Consider the following 18,969-nt stretch of genomic DNA (forward strand, 5'->3'; position numbering starts at 1 on the left):
TTCAGCTGTTCTACTTTTATTGCCAGAAACAGGCTCTTCTGGTAAACCACACACTTTTCAACACCAGAAATAGTCAATTTAAAAACCAACACTCATTATCAGGACCAGACAGAGATTGTGCTATTACAGTTATCTAGCTGTGGAGTGCTTGATAAAGTCGCTGTGATGAATTGCTGTTGAGACAGGCGGAGATGCAGCAGGTCAGCAGCACCACATAAAGGCCTTCATATTGCCTGTGCTAGTGCTTGCTCTCAGTCGCAGTTCATATCGATCCTGTTTGATCAGATAGCCTTTCTCCACTCAGCTCCTGCTGCTTCTTCTCGACCTGTCCAATCGGCTGCACTCACACTGTGCATTTCGTGCCAAAAGCATTGTTACATTTTTCTTGTCTTATCAGCTGTTGAAGGATTTTCCTTGTCAAGAATTGAGAAGCGTTAGCGACAGAGTTGTCTCGGTTTTAGACAGACGTACAGAGAGTTGCATAAACCCATAGCACAGTCACACCACTTGCTACGCATCAATGATTGCTATTTGTGATATATATATATATTTTTAAATATTAAACTAGAAGATCTCAAGCTTAGCTCTTGATATGTTTCTTGCTATTGCTAATAAGTTACATATTTATATAGATATCATTTTGTGCTCATGTTTAGCTAGTAAAATGATCAACATGATCAAAGAATCTGCTTCGAAAAATCACTCAGACACTAGTAAGGCCAGCTATGATATAAATATCATACACAGAAATTACAGAATAAGTACGGTATTGCAAATTGAGATACATTTCCTTTTCTCATTTTCTCAGGCAAGAACTGTAATCACATTCCACATTGCTGGAAAATGCAGGGATATGTGTGAGTTCATGTGCTTTGCTGAATGAGGAATATATTGTAGAAGAGTATTGTATTATCTGTATTTTATACTTCACGAATCTATTTACATATGTTTAACATCCACTCCAAAAAAATAAATAAATATATAAATAAATACTAGGATAAATTAATTGCCAATGCTGAAAATAGCACATGTTACTCCATACAGCTGCTTGGCTAAACCTAAGATGCAGATAACTGAGGACAGAACAACTTTGTATAGACGAATTATGGCAATGCACACCAATTATCTCCCTAAATTGCTAATCTTCTCCTGACGGTGTTTCGAAAACAACAAAACCAAGGATTTTACACAGCCTGCAGCAGCTTGCTCTCACACAGAATCAGCTAACCTCGTTGAGATGCACCCTCAGTGTCAATCCTCAAAGTGGTCACAGGTCAGCTGATAGGGAATGAGGCATGGAATGACGCTTCATTCTTCAGACAATCAGGTTCCTCCTCCGAAATGACACCACCCTGAATCCTACTGAGCTCACAGCTGGGCACCAAGTCAGTTCTGATTGCTTTGGTCTGATAGAATGGAGGACTGGATTGTTAGTAGTGTATGAATAGAACGTGCTGTGTAGTCCTGTGGGCCAGAGATCTGTTCTAGCTGCTTTCAGACAGCACAGCCATCACAGTGTCTGCCTGGGCGGCCAGCTTGGTGCTGGTATGAGTGGAAAGTTTGGACAGGGTGTCCTTCAGGTTCAGTGCCTCCATCTGCTCCTTCATCATGCCTGAGAGAACAGGATAGGAAGAGAGAGAGATAATTACAGACAGTTCCCACCACATAGGATAAAAGGGATTTAAATAGGATTTCAGATATGTAGTATGTAAATCATAGTCATGGACAATTACAATGTAGAAGAAAACTGTTCTGTTTAGAAACCTAATTGATTCAGTAATGACGATATTTGTATATATAGCTTGTACATTAAATGTTTAATTATACATTTTACATTGATTATTAATAATAGAAATATAAAAACTGGCTTATATTTATATATTTGTTTGTTAACACTTTATTGAAGGGCAGAATTAATGCAGTCTTTAAGGCAACATGACATAATATTGGCTTAATAATCTAAGGAAATATGACAAAATACACTAAAATAATTTAAAAATACACTAAAATAACAGCTAAAGCTAACAAGAGTCAACTGTCAAAAAATCTCCTTAATGTCTCCTAGGCAACAATAAAATCAGACAAAAAGACCAAAAAATAGCACAGGTAAAATAATCTACTTTGTCTGCTTTTGAGCTTAAGAAAGATCTCAGTAATAGATCAGAATAATAAATCAGAAACACTATGAAAATTTTACTTCTTTTGAGCTTCTTTACACCAGTATAATTAATCCAGTTACAAAAAAGAATGCATTTTCTTTAATTAACATCTACAGACCACCAGGGCCCTATTTAGAATTCTTAAAAGAATTTAGTGATTTTGTCACAGACTTAGCAGTAAGTAATGATAAAGTGATTATAGTTGGAGACTTCAACATTCATTTCGAAAAATTGGATGATCCATTAAAAAAGGCATTCACATCGATTTTAGACTCAGTTGGTATTATTCAAAATATAACAGGACCTACTCATTACTGTAATCATACTCTGGATTTAGTTTTGACCCTGGGTGTGAGCATAGATAACCCAAATATTCGTTCTCAAACCTCCGCAATTTCAGATCATTACCTTATTTCATTTAATTTACATCTCAGTCATAATATACGTACATCCCCTAGCTACTCTGTAAAACGTTCAATTACGCCTTTTACAGCCCAACAATTTACAGATAAGCTTCCAGACTTATCAACTCTAATGTATTCTCCTATAGACCCAGTAGAACTAGACAAACTAACCGAAGGTTTAGAAAATACCTTTCGCTCTACCTTAGATGTTGTAGCACCCCTTAAACACAAAATAGAGAGACAGAAAAAGCTCGCACCGTGGTACAATGATCAAACTCGTACCTTAAAGCAGTTAGTACGAAATTTAGAGCGTAAATATCGATCAACTAAACTGGAAGTGTTTCACTCTACGTGGAAAGACAGTCTTGTTAAATATAGAAAAGAACTAAATAAAGCCCGCTCAGCGTATCTGGCCTCACAGATCGAGATAAATAAAAATAATCCTAGAGTTCTCTTTAGTGTTATTTCCAAATTAACTAAAAACCAGGCAGGTACTGAACCTCAGATTCCAGCCATTTACACCAGCAACGATTTTATGGACTTCTTCAATAGTAAAATTGAAAACATTCGGGATAAAATTAAACAGATAAATATTACATCCTCTCTGTCATCTGGTCTGGCTGATCTAGAACAAAACCCTGTTACTGAAGTTAGGTTGGAAGTCTTTAACCCACTTCCACAGCTAGAACTAGAGAAAATTATCTCCTCTTCAAACAGCACAACCTGCACACTTGATGCTGTTCCCACAAAATTACTAAAACAGGTACTGCCAGATATAATTAAACCTCTGTTAATGATAGTAAACTCATCGCTCGCCCTGGGCCATGTACCCAAAGCCTTTAAAACAGCTGTAATTAAACCTCTGATCAAGAAACCAAATCTTGATCCTAGTGTACTGTCTAACTATAGACCTATTTCAAACTTACCCTTTATTTCTAAGATTTTAGAAAAAGCTGTAGCCCAACAACTTTGCTCTTACCTGCAAAGAAACCAGATCTATGAAAAATTTCAATCTGGATTTAGGCCTTATCATAGCACTGAGACAGCTTTAGTTAGAATAACAAACGATCTACTTACAGCCGCCGACCAAGGCTGTGTTTCCCTACTGGTACTTCTCGATCTGAGCGCAGCCTTTGATACAATAGATCATACTATCCTTTTAGAAAGACTAGAGAACATGGTCGGTGTAAACGGAACTGCCTTAGCATGGTTTAAATCGTACTTAACCGATCGCTATCAGTTTGTGAGGTTAAATGATATGTCTTCCAGTTATACCAAGGTAAGATACGGAATTCCACAAGGCTCTATATTAGGACCGTTATTATTTACATTATATATGCTCCCACTGGGCAAAGTTATTAGAAAACATAATGTGAATTTTCATTGTTATGCGGATGACACGCAGCTCTTCATATCAGCCAAACCTGATGACAGAGTGAGATTAAAGAAAATCGAGGATTGTGTAGAAGATGTAAAATCATGGATGTCGCACAACTTCCTCCTATTAAATAGTGATAAAACAGAAGTTCTCCTATTAGGCCCCAAAGCTGCTAGAAATAAATTATCAGACTTAATGCTAAATCTGGCTGACTTCTCAGCCACCCCTGGTTCAGCAGCTAAAAACCTTGGAGTTATCATAGATTCAGATCTAGCATTCGATAAACACATATCTAATGTTACTAGAACAGCTTTTCTACACCTCCGTAACATCGCCAAGCTAAGAAATGCCCTATCACTGCATGACGCAGAAAAATTAGTACATGCCTTTATTACCTCAAGGCTAGATTATTGTAATGCGCTACTGTCTGGATGTTCCGGCAGTAACTTAAATAAACTTCAGCTAGTTCAAAATGCTGCAGCCAGGGTCCTTACTAAAACGAGAAAATTTGACCATATTAGTCCAGTACTATCAGCACTGCACTGGCTGCCAGTCAAATTCCGCATAGACTATAAAATTCTCCTGTTAACGTATAAAGCCCTACACGGGCTCGCTCCTGAGTATTTACAAGACCTCATCTCCTGTTATGAACCACCGCGATTACTTAGATCTCAGGGTGCTGGTTTATTAGTAGTTCCTAAAATTCAGAGGAGCTCTGCAGGAGGAAGAGCTTTCTCTTATAAAGCGCCTCAACTCTGGAATAATCTCCCCGAATATGTTCGGGACTCAGACACAGTCTCAATCTTTAAGTCTAGACTGAAAACTTACTTTTTTAGTTTAGCTTTTGGTAATTAATGTTTTTCCCTTTAGATAAGGCTGCAGATCCAGGGGTTCATGGACAGAGAGAATTGTGGTAAACTGAGATGCTGGTGCTGTTGTTCTCCCACTGCACACGGTCACTCAGGTTTGTGGACGGTGGAGTGGGTGGATGCCAGTGTTTCAGGGAGCCTCCATGTCTATGTTACCTTCTGGCTCTCTGCCTTTAGTTAGGCTGTTTTATTCAGTTCTGCCGGAGTCATTTGCCACACTCTGATAATGTTTTAATATTCTCAGTTTTGCATAAATCCAGTCAAAACTAATTCCATCTCTCTGCCTTCCTCCGAGTTACTGACTGCCCACCTGTCTGACCCGATACTGATGTTGGACCCTCAGGCTCTCGCGTCTCCTGTCCAGCCAGACTGATGGAAGTTTCTGAAGTCAGCTCTTCTCCACCACCACCACAGATCAGCTGCTCATCGTCCATCTTATTCTCCACTACTGATTACATCCAAGCCATTAGTGGCGCTATTACACTCCTGAGTACATAAAACCTATATGGATGTATAAAAGACTTTTTTAAATTTTAATTTAAAAGCCGTTTGACCAGTGGTAGGATGGTCCCCCCTCAAATGTGAATCTTGGTCCTCCCAAGGTTTCTTCCTCCTCCTGCAGCTCTGAGGGAGTTTTTCCTTGCCTCCGCGCTCACTGGGGGTTCTGTATTCTGTATTTTCTATGTTTAATGTTTTGCCTGATTCTTTGTCCTGTAATCATGTTTGTGTAAAGCTGCTTTGTGCCAACACCTGTTGTAAAAAGCGCTATACAAATAAATTTGATTTGATTTGATTTGTTGTCACTCATGTGAGTGTGTTGGTAAAATATAGGAAATAAATTGTACTAAACTGCAGTGGTTATTAAAGCTGTTTTTAATCTCTGAAGTCATGTAGTTATACTTATGTAGATAGAAGTGTATGATTGCTGCCTTTAAGGTTATTGTTAGTGTTATTTCTTTCCACAAAAATATAAACCACTGCCAGACAGCTGTTATAGAAGGATCTTTAAAAGTTCAGTCAAACTATACATTTATTAATTTTATTTCTGAAACAAGATTTATGAAAAAAAAATGTTTCTCCAAATGTCACGCAGTGTTAAACAAATGCCTGAGCTACGGCTGCTCTAGCCCAAGGCTGGTACGATAGACTATTAAACTTCAAGAAGTGTTAGGAGAAGTCCTGTATAAGCAGATTTATAGTTTAAGGCTGTGTAAGAATATCTGCTGAGTGCATGCAGTGCACGTAGGTGGTGCACTGAGTTCAAACAAAAACGTCTAATGAGCTCTTCCCTTTTCAGCACTTTTTCTTGTGAGAATGCTAAATGAGGTAAGTCGCTGTTAACAGCCAGTCCACTTTTTAATAACCCAGAGTCTTCAAATCCAGCTCAAATATTTCTACAGTATTTTAGAGAAGTTTTTGCTCCTTAGTTAATGTTGTGAAGTGTGAATGGGGTGTTACTGACGGGAGTTGGCCAGGCTGCAGATGAGGCCTAATGTGCTAAATTTGACCTCCACTGCCCCCACAGGGTCATCCAGCATCTTCTGGAGGGTGGGTAACAGATCAGCGATCTGGAACGGCTCCTGAACCGCCTCTGAGTAAGACACACACAGGGAGAGAACGAGAATAGGGTAAGTTAAAGAGTCACTTACAGCAGTTAATACCAAACAGCCCACTTACAGGCTGAAAACTGACTGCTAGCATGTGACTGCTGGAATTTTGTTGCCTCATGACCACATTTTGGGAGGAAACTCAGTCCTTTCACACTGAATTTACATAGTTTTATGGATTTTAATTAGACCAGTAAGGTCCAAAACCACCTGTAGTAATAAATCGGTAATGGAGAGAGAGTGTGACCAATTATGTGCCACTATTGGGATTCAAACCTTTGTTTGATCTTCTAGTGACAGGGACTATACTTGGCAAAAGATTGCTTTGTGACATAGCATAGTAACCCAGATAGTAACAACTGATTTCCCTCTCAAACTTCTTACATCTCTAACGTTTGTATAATAGAACTGGCAACTCTACTTTCAACAGAGGGTATGTACAGACGTCACATTTGTGCTGAAATACACCCACTTAGTTGAATTCTAATACATGGCCACTTTCACAGAGGATTGAAAAAACTTTAACTTTGGAAAGAACACTGTGTAAAAAAAGTTCTCTAAAGTGCTTTTGGATCAGTAGTATTAATCCAAGACGATTGGTGATTTTAATATCAGGCAATCTGTAATTTGTTACCTTACAATGTGTCACAAAAAAAAGAAATATTGTGACAGCTATAATTTGGATAATGTGTCCTTAAATCTATTGTCTTACCAATGGTCTGTGAACATTGACATGTGACCAAAAATCATGTTTCCTGACATTTTAATGTATCAGAATTGAACAATGGGGAAATACACTAAGTCAGTGGATCTTTTCCTGGTCCTGGAATACAACTGTCCTGCTGGTTTTAGTGTTTTCCTGCTGTTTTCCTGGTGCATTTCACCTCAGTACAGGCTTATCAGCTAGTTCATTAGTTGGATCAAGTGTACTGGCAGTGTTATGGGAGGACCAGCATTGAGAACCACTGCACTAAACAAAGCCTGAAATAAAAAAAGCCTTAACGTTTCGTTTTATGAATTCTTTAGCTTTCTGCAGTCTGTATAAGAATCGCTCCAATTTTCTCTGAATAAGAACAAGTTTGTACAGTTAATTTCACAACAGCGTTTTTCATTTCAGGTTTTCACTCCATACACACTGAATGCTAACGCTGCCACTCAGTCTGTCTTTTTGCAACTCAGTGGGCGTATCTGCATTGACCTCCCCTAACTGTGATGTCATGTGTATACCCTCTATACCACATTATTCAGAACAGAGAGGCACTGCTAATAGACCACATGCACCTACTCATGGTTTCAGAACCTACCGATGTCTATTGCAGAGGCAATAGCTAGAGCCACCAGGGCTTCATTCTGCATGATGACGTGTTCACTGGTTGCCATAGAGATGAGATGTTGGATCCCATCTGCCTTGACGACAGAGTCAATGACTTCCTGTTACGAGGAGAGAAGAACACACAAAATACTGCAACAGTCAGCTGTATTAGGGAGGAGTACAATCATCCTTAAGAACTTTAAGAACCATGTTAATAAAGGGCTTTGATAATGCCTTACATTTACAGGAGTGTGCTGTATCTTACAGTATATCACGAAGATTGGTGCTTACTCACTTACCAACTAATCAACGATCTGTATCAGGCCATTAAGGAGCACATGATTCCATTGCTACCTTTATACATTTATTCTAATGCATGTTTAGGGCAAAAACATCCTGCACTTAACTATATGTTATAGAAACACATTAATAAACTGCAAATGAAATGTCTCTAAACTGAATGGAGCACAATCTGCATGTTTTCCATAGTACTGGTTTTCTAGACATTGTTTACACCTAGTCTTACACTAATCTACAGTATCGATTAAGCTTTTTTCGGTTGCACTCATTGCTGGCACAGGTATGCAAATATATACACAGCTTGTCTAGTCAGTGTAGAGAAATACTGCCAATAGAATACGACTCTCTGAAGCAAATAAAAATATCCTATAAAATAACCATCCTTTTCCATGTGTGAGCTAGAAACATATAAAGCAATATGCTGTGGAGCAGTGGAACTGTGTTCTCTGGAAAGGTGGGGCTCAAATAGGATGAGTTGGTAAGATGGAGAAGAGGTCCCACATTATTATATTATATTATATTATATTATATTATATACCTTACTTGGAAAACTGAATGAATAGGTACCCCAAAACATTTGTCCATAAAGTATGTGTATACACTGTATACATATGATCCTCTTGTTTCTGTATATTTTCCATATGTAGAAGTAATAGTTCAATATAATGTATTTAATGTAATATATATTATATATTTAGTATTTCCATTGTATTTAATATATTTAGTATGCTTACTGATATATTATGTTTTAAAAACTAATAAAGATTATATTGTCAGTTGTAACTCATAACATGATCAGGATGTATTATCAGATATCAAGGAAACATGTGGAATTTGATGTGTTTCATTTCCAAGCATTTCCACAGGGTTGCCAGGTATAGATAACAGCACACAAACAGCTGGGTGTTTTTCTGCTGAAAAGGTAATCACTGAGCTTCAGTAAGGTTGCTAACCATAGCTGGGTAATTTAGCACCACCACTAGCCTATAGCAGAGATGGACATTTTGGACACTGAAATGTATATATTCATTAATTAGCTACAGAGTGAGACTTGTCGTCACTTGTCACTGTGTGTCATTCTGGCAACCCGCATGAGCTTCGCCTTTGGGAAGGGGCAGGTGGGGCAGAACTCCTGTAGAAATGTTCCTTTAGTTTTTAGTTGTGTCACAAGCTTTTCAGTGCATGGATGTCCCAACATGTTGTCCAAACAGCAAATAAACATTGATTTGATGGGCTGTTGTGTAGCTGTATATTTCTGGGCTGAATGCACTAGAAATAGAATAGATAGTATGTTTGTTCTACTCACAGGGGAGCGGCTGTGTCTGATAAGTGCTGCTAAAAGCCGATTTGCCTCTCCTCTGACTCCAGCGTGATCTTTTGCTTCACACCACTCTGTAACCCGTGCCAAAAGCACCTCATCCTTCCCCATCACTGTAGCAGCCTCCTCTGACACACACACATACACATACACACACAAACACAGAACACACAGAGAAAAAAACATACATATAAACATAAAGCGTAATAAATGTATTTAACTATTTTTTTACACCCACTCCTTCTGAGAAGTGCAGCATTCTTGAGTGTAACCTGTAATTTAGTCAGTCAGAGCTGCTGTTTGTGCTGGGTTTATTCTATTGTGTGGAGCTGAGTGCTCCCTGATAGTAGTCATAAGCTTGGGAAGCTAATAATATAGGAAGAGTAAAGAACATCTGTGAAAGAGGAGGCTCAATAACAGCATTTTATATAATATTTAACTCTTTATTTCTAGAATAAGGAGCATTTGTAGTCAGATTCACATTGCACGATTTTTGATGAGTATGTTTAGTCTAAAAAAGCCCTTCAGAATGCGTAAAAATGTGAAAATGTGTAAAAAGGTTTTATACCAAGACCTTTGGGAATAATTCTATGAATGCATTTAAGAGTTTAACACAATGTGAATATTTTTTTTTTTATATCAAAAAGAAAAAAGCAAAAACGGCAATATACGTTTTTCTACATTCAAGTAGTTTTACATGAGTAGCAAACATCAATCAGGTAGAATGTAATTTCTTACCTTACAATTTGTCACTACTAGTATTAAATATATTAGGACAGCCATAATTTGGACAATGTGATCTCAAATCTATCGTATTATTATTTCTTACCTAAGCATGATAAAGAACTTCAGCCCTGCTTTGCACAATACAGGGTATTTTCTCTTATTTATTTTCATTATATTATGCTGACCTTGTCCATCCACCATCATGCGCAGGGTCCCCAGCAGTTTGAACTGGACAGGGGGCATGTCGGAGCGCAGCAGCGTCCTGATCCTCTCGTTCACCCCATCCTCCAGCATGCGCACTTTATTTGACGCTGGAATGCACAGAGGAATAAGAATGAGAATGTAAGCTTCTAGCTAGAGCTCAGACTGATTAGATTAAGAAAAGCTCTGGCTGACACTCATTTCTCGATGATCTAAATATTGAAAATGAGTGGTTGCCAGAAGAGCATCGGCCCTAAATAGAGCTGCAATAATAAGCGAATAATACAGTAACATTTGGTTTAGCACCTCTGGGTCTGGAATAAAAATACTATGCTGTTAAAGGAATACTCCTATGCAAATAGATCTGTATCAAATGGTTAATTACCATCTTCCCCTGTAGTCAAAGCCATTGAGCTGAATTCTACTAGTAAATATTTATGAAAATGTCAGTAGCAGTTTCTAGGGGGACCATGTGTGAGAAATCATTCACATTATATTGGTGTGGATAGAGACAATGATAGCAAAAAACATTCAGGAAAGCTAAAAAAACTGAACTTGCTTATTTAATATATTGCTTTAGTGTTTCACCAAACATTTTCATTAGAAAAAGCTTTTTTTCTGATTTTATATCTTATATTTCTAGAATGCAATGGTGGTTATAAACGTCTATTATATAGACATGTATTACAAATGTTTTTTTTTTTTCAGATAAATCTGCAGCTACCTATTGATTTTCTGTTCCTTCATATTCTTTGTAATGTTTAGTACAAGGTTTTAAATATTTTAACTACTCTTTTACAGTTAGTTTAATAATGCACTATAATGTTAAGTGTGGTTGTTGCAGTTCCAAATGTGTCCAGTGGGTGGACATACTCTAGTAAATTGACTGTGTGTATATGTGATTAGAGCGTAGATTGGACCCAAAAAGTCCAAACAGACCTGGCCCATAAACGGTTATTATGAGCCCGAGCCCGATTTAGACCCCACCTTTTTGAGTAAGTAGATCGTTAAAACATTTTTGGGCTGTTTGAATGAGCGAAATCTGTTCAGAATGGTGTTAATTAACATTGCAACAACACTGAAGAAGCATAGGCCTATTGTTTAATAAAATTGTTTATTAAGAACAGCTGCACACAGCGCTGCAAGTCAAGTGCAGACAAGTTGAGGAGCTCACGTGTGCCTGAGCCCCAGAGCTGTGTGATAATAACATGCTAACATGTGCAACTTTTAATTAAAAAAAGTTTGACTTGTTATTTTGCTTTGTTGTGATCATCATGCCATAGCTTTATATAAAATAAATATAGCATTAAAAAATAGACGCCTACACCACAGATTATTTAAAAAATTAATGGTCCGATACAAATATGCCTAGCATACAATGTTTTATGTATAAAGTTTGGTAATCCTATTAATAGAAAATAGTTCCCATACAATGATCTCTAAATTACATATTTACTTTAAAGTATAAACTTCTGGTGGCATGGCAATTTCCCAATATAATGTACTATATTTCTTAAATATAATATATTGTAGTATTAGTTGTTGCCTAATCAATGTAAATCCAAAAACTAAACAGAGACATTTATAATGTAATAAATATGTTCTCAAATGTTCGTAATATACAGAGGTCATCCCTAGTTCATGGCAGTCATTGATATTATAATGCATGCAGAAGACAGAGATTAGGTTTGAACCCTTTCCATTAATAGTGACTGGAGTAGTGAGGATTTAAGGTCTAAGCACTGAATGTTATAATGAGGTCACTAATGAGCTTTTAGGGTCAGTATACCTGGTATAGCGAGGTTTCTGAGAGCGCTGAGGCCTGCATGCTGCACAGACACATCACCCTCATCCACATGGTTCTCCAGCAAGTCCAGGATATGAGGGACCACCCCCAGCTCCATCATCTTCACACAGTTACTGTCTGTAAGAGTGAGACAGCAGTAGAGGAAGCTCTAATGTGCAGATTTTGTTGAGGAGAGAATGAAGGCATGTTGCCAGAGTCAGTTGAGAGTCGTGTTCTCACCATTCCTGGCAAAGTTGGCGATGGCCAGTGCTCCAGACAGCTGAAGCTGGGTGTTGGAAGACTGCAGCCAAGACAGAACGTCCTGATATATGGTCCCTGTTCCCTCGCCAAAACACTTCTGCATGGACTCATCTAGAAAACAGACAGTCAGAAAGATAAAAAAGCTATATAAATGTGTATGCCTGATTTTTGCTTTATTATTACAACAGAATATATTTTAGCCATGTAAAAAACTCATATTTCCGTACATAATCTCATGTAAACTTTTACAAAGGAAGGAATAGAAGAATCTTCTTTCAATGAAAGTCAATGTAAAAAGTCATTTTAGACTGGTGCATTAATTATGACATAATTTAGAGAACAACTGCGACCAATGGCACTGAGATGATGTTTTGTAGTATTTACCAGTGACTCTTGGCAAAATAAGTTGCCACTCATTTCACTGCACATTAAATTTTAAACCAACCTACTGTACTCCTAAACTAAGATGAATGATTTGTTGTCACACACCCACCCATCCAAAAGATCTGATGATGTTGAGCACAATTTTGCATGGTGCCAGCTCACCTTTGCTCTTCAGCACAATCATCTTGACAGCGAAATGTTGCGGTAATGAGGTGCTGCAACCAGTGGCCCTACCTTTTCTGAATGCACAATCCACACATCCAGTGCACTGCTAATTCAACAAGACAGTGCTCATCCACATACTATTGTTGTTTCAAGAGCTTTGCATAAAGACACAGACACTATATCATGACCAGCTGCATCTTCAGACCTATCTCTGATTAAAATGTGTGTGATGCTATTGTACTTGGTATAAAAACATCACCCATTCCACAGGATCTGCAGGAACCGTATGAGAATATCGAAGCTGCATCGGGTGGATTATTGCAGAACACCATTAGGAACCTCTACAACTCCATGCTGAGAGGGTATGTTATGTTACACATGCTTTACACATTCATTACACACTATATATGCCAGCAGCTCATTTAAGGGAACATCAATGCTATTTTATTTCTTATTCTGTTCATTGTTGAGTTAAAAGTCGGGTTAAAGACGCTCTGCAGCGTGACTGTGTGTGTGTGTGTGTTTAATGAGCAGGGGTGCATGCAGCGTGCATAGCGCACCTATAGGAATATACTCTGACAATTGACTATTGTCATGGTTGTAATCAGTCAGTGGAGCACTTGTGTTTTTAGTCGTCAAAATAGAAACATGACAGAAATGTACCTGGACTCACCTCACTTTTACCACACCCATTAATGCATAATGCGTAAAACTGTTGACGAGATGTACAGTAAGATAGCAAAAAGCATTGTGACGTGCCTTGCGCAGGCCCTTTGTCTATGTGTAGCTCTATAAATGTGACCAAGAATTGCCCATATCAGACTAAATGTAAAATAAATTTACAAATATCATTGCAATCCAAAAACCAGCAAACTGTATAAACCAACTGTTAATGACACCAGTTTAAGACTGTATATTATTATAATAAATATACAATCTGCATTCATCATGTTAACGCTCTTAACATATTCCTAGGACTGCTATAACTCAGCCTGGGTGGCATACACTTCTGTACATTAAATATGTTTCTTGCTTTAATGTTTATTCAAGCAAGTACTGCTGTATAAGAAATGTGGGTGATATAGTGACAGCAGCACTTACCTCCCAGCAGCAGCGTCACTATGAGGTTGGAGGCTATTTTTATACTGCAGAGGTCATGAGGATCGGAGTCACCCTGCAATTTGCGAATCATCTCAGAGAGAGCTTCAGGCACACCCGCCTCTACAAACTGGAGCTTCAGCGCATCTACAGCACACACACATATACATACACTTATTCATACAGTACTGTGCCCTTTTAAATAAAACATTTTAAAATCCTTATTTTAATCAAATTAACTAGGCAATGTGGGTTCACATGCTCAGAAAGAAACAGTAATATTAGAATACATTTAAATAGTATTAATACGAAAAGCAGTGATTATATTTTAACAGCTTTTCTCTAGCAGCCCAGTATCATTATAATGCAGTTTTCTGGTTTGGGTAATCAATATACAGCTCTGAAAAAAATAAGAAACCATTTAAAAATTATGAGTTTCTTTGATTTTACCAATATGAAAACCTCTGGAATATAATCAAGAGGAAGATGGATGATCACAAGCCATCAAACCAAACTGAACTGCTTGAGTGGCATAAAGTTATCCAAAAGCAGTGTGTAAGACTGGTGGAGGAGAGCATGCAAAGTTGCATGAAAACTGTGATTAAAAACCAGGTTTATTCCATTAAATATTGATTTCTGAACTCCTAAAACTTGATAAATATGAACTTGCTTTTTATGCATTGCTTGGGGTCAGAAAGCTCTGCATCTTTTTTGTTATTTCATCTATTTCTTATTTTCTGCAAATAAATGTTCTTTTTTTGGAATTTGGGAGACATTTTGTCTGTAGATTACAGAATAAAACAACAATGTTTATTTTACTTAAACATATACCTATACGTAGCAAAATCAGAGAAACTGATTCAGAAACTGAAGTGGGCTCCTATTTTTTTCCAGAGCTGTATGTGTTCACAACCAACATCACAGATTTTATTGCAGTTTCATTTACTGCATTTGTGTTTATTAGTATTTTAAAGAAAATAAAACACTTGTGCAACACTAGCTTTTAATTAAGCTTGATTTAATGAAATATATACATTTTTCCCTGTTGCTGAAACTACAGTAAATTCACTGCACTGCAAGTTGGTGCTTAGATTAAACCAGCAGCACAAGCCATCAATATATCTTCTGTACATTTGATCACACCAGCATGTCAGTAAAAATGATTGCAGATGTATTTAATATAAGTATACAACCCAGCACAGTTAAAGAAGTGTGTGTGTGAAGCCTAAAGCATGATATTGAGTGTTGATAAAGTTTTGGGACAGTGGCTGTTCCTAGTTAGGTTAGATATGCAATGGTAGAGTGGCTATGCTGTCTGTGCTCCTCACCACTCTCTCCCAGAGACCCCAGCACCTCCAGGATTAGATGGCGACGCTCTGCATCTGGGGCTCTCCTCAGCTGAGCAGTAAGGACCTCTGCCACGCCCACCTCTGCCAAGGCGTCTCTCGCTGCATCTGAACACACACCCACACAATTTATTATGTATTAGGTAATGTGTTATTAACATGCTATCCTCCTGATTTAAAACATTAACACTAATCAGAGGCTGCTGGATGTTTCATATTTACAGTGTGTAGTACTAGAAATAGGTTCACTGGCTTGTTGCAGATTTTGGAGCTACACTCTTAAAAATAAAGATGGCACAATATGTTCTTGCACTGAAATAGAAGAACCGCTCTGTTTTAGGTTCTTTAAATCCATAATTGCTTCTTCAAACCCATACATTGCAACTGAAAATATGGTTCTTTATGGAACAAACATTTGGCATTTAAGTACCATTATCTTTAGGAGTGTATATAGAACCATTTAAAAAGGTTATTTAAATAATCATATACTGTATAAGTGTATTTCAATGTATATGAAGAATGGGGCCTTCTAACCAGGCATTATGTAAGTATCATTTAAGTATTATTTATGCTTTTGTATTGTATAATTCTCAATAATTCTCAAACAATCGTCTTTAGTAAAGAACCTTTGAAGAATCAATTTTGAGGGTGTAGTCAGTACATGGGCAGCATGTTTAAACAGAGCTTTGATTGTTAAAGAGGGTAAACAATATGGTCACACACTGTGATTTTGATATCCTTGATGCTGGTTTTCTTTACATGAGGAGAATGTATAAGAAGTATGAATTATATGAATTATATGGAAATGTTATGAAAAAGAATGATTGGAACACCTGCTCATTCATTGTTTCTTCTGAATTCAAGTGTATATTAGGTTTTTTTTTCCTGCTATTGCTGTAGTAACTGTCTATATTGTCTATGGAAGGCTTTCTACTAGATTTTTAGATCATTGCTTTGAGGATTGCTGGATTGCATTCAGTAGCAAAAGCATTTGTAAGGTCAGGATATTGGATGTCACCACATTACCTTATCCACAACTCCCCAACTCATCACAAAAGTATTGGATGAAGCACAATAATCATTCCAGGCTTTATATCTCTGTAGACCATGCCTAGCACTAAGCAGAGAGTTCTCGTCCAATACTAGACAGGCTGTGTATGCATTTCCACTAATGTATCTGTTAAAAGGAATGACCACAAACATTTGTATTGACATGCAGTGTATGTGAAGAGAAGAGGTGCACAGAATCACGCTGCCCAGATGAGGATGAAGAGGGCGTAGGAGTGCATTTCAGCTCTTACCCATATCAGCGAGGTTACACAGGGCCAGCAGGCAGACGTTGACCAGGGGGTCATTATCTGGGTACTGGTGCATGATGGTCACCAGCCTGGGGATAACACCACTCTTCACCAGCTGAGTCTGCTGTGCAGCTAATAGAGCCAGCAAAAGAGTGAGAGGAAGAAAGAGAGAAAGAAATAATGTAAGATGAAATGAGAATAGGCAGAAAGTGTGATATTAAAAATACTTGTGTGTGGGAAGAGAGAGATGAGAAGAAAGAGCAAAAGGTGGAGAGAGAAGCAGAGTCAGTAAATCAAAATCACCAGAATGGAGCTGAAGGAAGGCAGGAGGGACTAAACACCATTTGCAATTTTAAATCTGTTTGTTTCCTGCAGTGAATGCTCCTCTTTGTCTTCTCTGAAACAAAAGCCCATTAGCCGGAGAACAAACACACTCACTGTTGTCGAAGCAGATGCGTCCGATGGCCCGGCCGGTGTGCAGCAGCAGGTCCTGGTTGGAGCTGTTCAGCAGGGGCACCAAAGCGGTCACCAGCCCAGCATCAATGCACCGATCCCTCACAGCAGCTACAGCATGAAAGAGCATTTCAGTTTAGAATAATCTGGATTTATGTTTCTTAATCTGGACATGTACAACTATAAATCATCATCAGCTTCCTGCTATTTACTATAAACCTGGAAACTGCACAGAACTAACAAACACAACAGAAGCTGTTTATACAATGGTTTAATTATACAATAATGGTTTCATTATACACTGCAAACAACTGCTGTATTTATAAAAATTACAATAATATTCTTTATTCAGAAATTAATGCTTATTACTGTACTATTTTGAACCTTGAAGCACTAGAAATAAAACTTGTACAAGGGATATAAAAACATATGTTTTATTTTTATACATAGTTTTAGTCAGTCAATACAATAAATGTTTAACGTTCATTTATGAAAGGTATTACTGTGAAAAAAAAACTCATATTCTGCTGTATAGCTATACACACATTGTTGGTTTTGCTGTGGATTTATTGAATAATACTATTTACAGGTTTGAATTTATATAAAATAATGTACAATGCCACCTAGTGAATTTAAAATGTCTGCCTGGCAATCTTGGTTGCCAGTTGTGTTTAATCCTGTTTATTTAACAGCTAATACTGAAATGTTTATTTCTGTAAAATTATGTTGCAACTAAAATTGTCAGTAATTTGCTGTACATTTTACTATGTTTATGTTTTACAATGTAACCCTGATTTCAAACTTTTTAACAGTGCAGGAGATTCAATACATGTTTTGTAAACCTGCTGTAATGGACAATAGCAGTTGTTTGCTTTACCTTCTCTGGCCATCTCAGCCACCATCAGAGCAACCTGTGATGTAAGCGAGCCTTTACTCCTCAGAGTCTGGGCCAGGGTGGGCAGGACTCCGCTGGACGCTATCTGCTCTGCAGTGCCCTTTTCTGGAGGGAGAGCAGAACACTTGACTATGCAGGCAGGGTGAACAAGGATGCATATTTATGTGTGGTGTGTGTCTGGCTATTTATTTTACTTGTCATTGTGCACTGAAAAATGTGGTTTGAATGTTCAGGGGAGATTGGGACACAACCTAGCCTTGGGTAAAATGTATTGCAGTAAAAACCTGCTTACGGGCACCTTCTCAAACTCCCATAGCGATGTAATTTGTGAGTTTTGACAGCAACAACTTTTTTTCAGACAGAGGTGCCCAAATACAGAGCTTGACCAAAAGACATTGGACTGCAGAATGTAAATTGGCCATGAGCCAACTCTGGGATGGCATGGGAACGCCCACACCTGTATAAATTGTGAGGTATTATCTTTATCTATACATATATATATATATATCAATATGTCATAGAAGGCACTACCACCCATGATGGATGAGGCACTTAATGGAAATGATCATGACCAGCAACTTCTATGGGACATAATAAAAATGCCTAGTTAGGGTTGTGGTTGTCTGTTATGTTATATTCATGTTATACTATCAAATATCAGTGGTGAAATTAAAGAGGTTACATTGTTGATGAAATATATTTTTAACATGTACATGAAAATGCAGTGCATAATGTATAATGTTAAATAATAATTTGTTATCAGCACATTAAATCAGTGGAGAATCATCCAACATTCTAACCTTACTACCCTCTTGCTGCTGAATGTAATCATATCCTCACAGTAATGCTCCAAAATCTTATTGAAAGCCTTCCCAGGACAGTAGAGACAGTTACTCCAACAAAGCAGGATAAACTCAAATTACAAACCCTGAATTTGGAAGAAATAACACATTTAAAAAGCAGTCCCAATACTTTTGTCCATTTAGCGTATGCATATGTATACGTTTCA

The 18,969-nt window shown here is 37.7% G+C and overlaps 1 protein-coding gene across 1 annotated transcript in view; it reads right to left on the minus strand.

The window, feature by feature from the left end:
* The window catches only part of si:dkey-191g9.5 (rap1 GTPase-GDP dissociation stimulator 1), a 26,954-nt gene continuing 7,985 nt past the window's right edge, over positions 1-18,969 (minus strand). The window contains exons 3-14 of the mRNA XM_007258713.4: positions 17,943-18,065; positions 17,051-17,176; positions 16,616-16,744; positions 15,297-15,422; positions 13,972-14,115; positions 12,301-12,432; positions 12,064-12,198; positions 10,259-10,384; positions 9,336-9,475; positions 7,722-7,848; positions 6,273-6,401; positions 1-1,612 (exon numbers count right to left, since the gene is read on the minus strand). Coding sequence (XP_007258775.3) covers positions 1,485-1,612; positions 6,273-6,401; positions 7,722-7,848; positions 9,336-9,475; positions 10,259-10,384; positions 12,064-12,198; positions 12,301-12,432; positions 13,972-14,115; positions 15,297-15,422; positions 16,616-16,744; positions 17,051-17,176; positions 17,943-18,065 — 1,565 coding nt within the window. The 3' untranslated portion in view covers positions 1-1,484. The remainder of the gene's footprint in view (positions 1,613-6,272; positions 6,402-7,721; positions 7,849-9,335; positions 9,476-10,258; positions 10,385-12,063; positions 12,199-12,300; positions 12,433-13,971; positions 14,116-15,296; positions 15,423-16,615; positions 16,745-17,050; positions 17,177-17,942; positions 18,066-18,969) is intronic.

The sequence above is a fragment of the Astyanax mexicanus genome, chromosome 7 (assembly GCF_023375975.1).
Source record: "Astyanax mexicanus isolate ESR-SI-001 chromosome 7, AstMex3_surface, whole genome shotgun sequence".
NCBI classification, from domain to species: domain Eukaryota; kingdom Metazoa; phylum Chordata; class Actinopteri; order Characiformes; family Acestrorhamphidae; genus Astyanax; species Astyanax mexicanus.